Below are 1,705 nucleotides of genomic sequence, written 5' to 3'. Positions count from 1 at the left end.
GTTTGTATAAGTTCCCCCAGTCCCCCAGTCCCCCAACCCAACATTGGACGGGGACCCGCAGCGCAGCGAAGGTTTTTCCGAACCGAAGGGGAGGAAGGAACAGGGGTATGGCGACGACGGGAGGAGGCGACGAATGAGAGGACACGGGAGGTGGCCTCCTGGAGGCAAATGCATTGCCTGGGCGCAACAGAGTGAGCCAATCCGAGTAGGTCGAGCGGGACGCGGGGCTGGAGCAGAGGCGGAAGCGATTGGACACGGGAGTGTCTGGCCATTTTGAGGGCGGATGCGCTCATTGGTTGAGGGACGGAGTCCGAGGAGCGGGGGCGACGGTTCTTAAAGGCCCCTCTAGCCTTTGGATTAGTTTACCGGGCAGTTCTCCCGGTTTCGCATCGTTGATATCGAATGCGTCGCTTGTTTGATCGTCCTAGTTGACGGTCTCGTTCTTTCACTGATGATCCGGACAGGATGACCGGACCACATAGCAAGCGGGGTGCGTTTTCGGTATCATATCGCCCGGCCGTGGGCGAGACGGTGGAGCAGTTCCAGAGCTGCATCGAGAAGTTCGTGACGAAGGGTTGCGCATTCTTTGGCGCCGAGGAGGTCGAGGCGAACGTCCGGTACTATCGGTTCGTTCTTTGCTTACGTACGCCGTTGCGTATTACCTCGCTATGGAGCGGCAAGAAGTGGAAGCGTGCCGGGGCATTCGGAGTGGTTGTCGACGTCTGCTATCCTGCTCTGGGCGAGGGTGTCGGCAGTTTTTTAAGTCGTCAAGCGAGTTTGATCCGCCGCCGTTCGTCCGAGTCGGTTTTCGGGTCCTGGGACAGGGTTATAGCGGAGCGGGAGAGCGTTTTACGCCTACAGACGGAACAGAGGAGACAGTATAGGAAGCGAGAGCGGCGTCAGTTGCAATCGGCATCACCGGTTGAGAAGGCGAAACTAGGCGGTGGTCCGTTGATCCCGAAAGGAGTGGGCGTGGAGTGCCCGAGCGTCTGCGTCTCTAGGTTGGCCTTATGGAATATGGAGTTCGAGGCGATGGCGATGGCTGATTTGGATATGGCACCGGTAGAGTTGGGATCTTGTATCGGTATGATGCCCCAAGTTGATCTCCGTTGTTTGTTTACCCTTCTTATCTCATAGACTTGGTTTTATTCTTCCGTTTATCGCTAATGCTGATAATAGGTCTCTCCCCTCAAAGGATGAGCATTAATGTTGGAAACGAGAGTACGGAGATAGAGTGGGAACGAGAGTACGGAGATAGAGTGGGATCTATTTCTTCAGAACTACGATTGATCGTGGTAGAGTTGTAGTGTTACATGTTTTAGCGTAGTTGGTTATATTGTCATTAATGGAGATATCAATAGTGTGTTATTCAACTGGATTTCTTCTCTTTTATCATGAGACCCCACCTTGACCCTCCCTCCTGTTCTGTTTCCTTGTCAAAGGCGGGGTACGGGGCCGCCCAGGCCCTGTAGCGTGAGACGGAGCGTCAGCGAAGTCGAATCGTTCAAATGTGGTCGGCAACCCAGGACCTATATGACCGTTAAGGTCCAACAGACTTACACTTTGACAAAGTCCCCCGCGGAAGGGGAGGAGCGACAGCGACGACGAGTGTCAGACGCCATCAGTTGGCGACAGGTGCCCAGGAAGTGGGCCTTGCGTGAGCGATGCGACCAATAGAGAGCATTCAACCACTTCAGGGTTATGT

At 54.7% G+C, this 1,705-nt stretch overlaps 1 protein-coding gene across 1 annotated transcript; it reads left to right on the top strand.

The window, feature by feature from the left end:
• The first annotated feature begins 371 nt into the window (after nucleotides 1-371).
• Nucleotides 372-1,432, top strand: N657DRAFT_490343 (uncharacterized protein). Its single transcript, XM_062787617.1, has 2 exons — nucleotides 372-1,084; nucleotides 1,138-1,432. Exons 1-2 carry the CDS (start codon nucleotides 466-468, stop codon nucleotides 1,305-1,307), a joined length of 789 nt encoding a protein of 262 aa, XP_062641732.1. The 5' UTR covers nucleotides 372-465; the 3' UTR covers nucleotides 1,308-1,432.
• The last annotated feature ends 273 nt before the right edge of the window (nucleotides 1,433-1,705 follow it).

The sequence above is a fragment of the Parathielavia appendiculata genome, assembly GCF_033297405.1.
Source record: "Parathielavia appendiculata strain CBS 731.68 unplaced genomic scaffold N657scaffold_80, whole genome shotgun sequence".
In the NCBI taxonomy this organism is placed as follows: Eukaryota; Fungi; Ascomycota; class Sordariomycetes; order Sordariales; family Chaetomiaceae; genus Parathielavia; species Parathielavia appendiculata.
The sequence above is the reverse complement of the archived record's forward strand: the minus strand, read 5'-3'. Positions and strand labels throughout refer to the sequence as shown.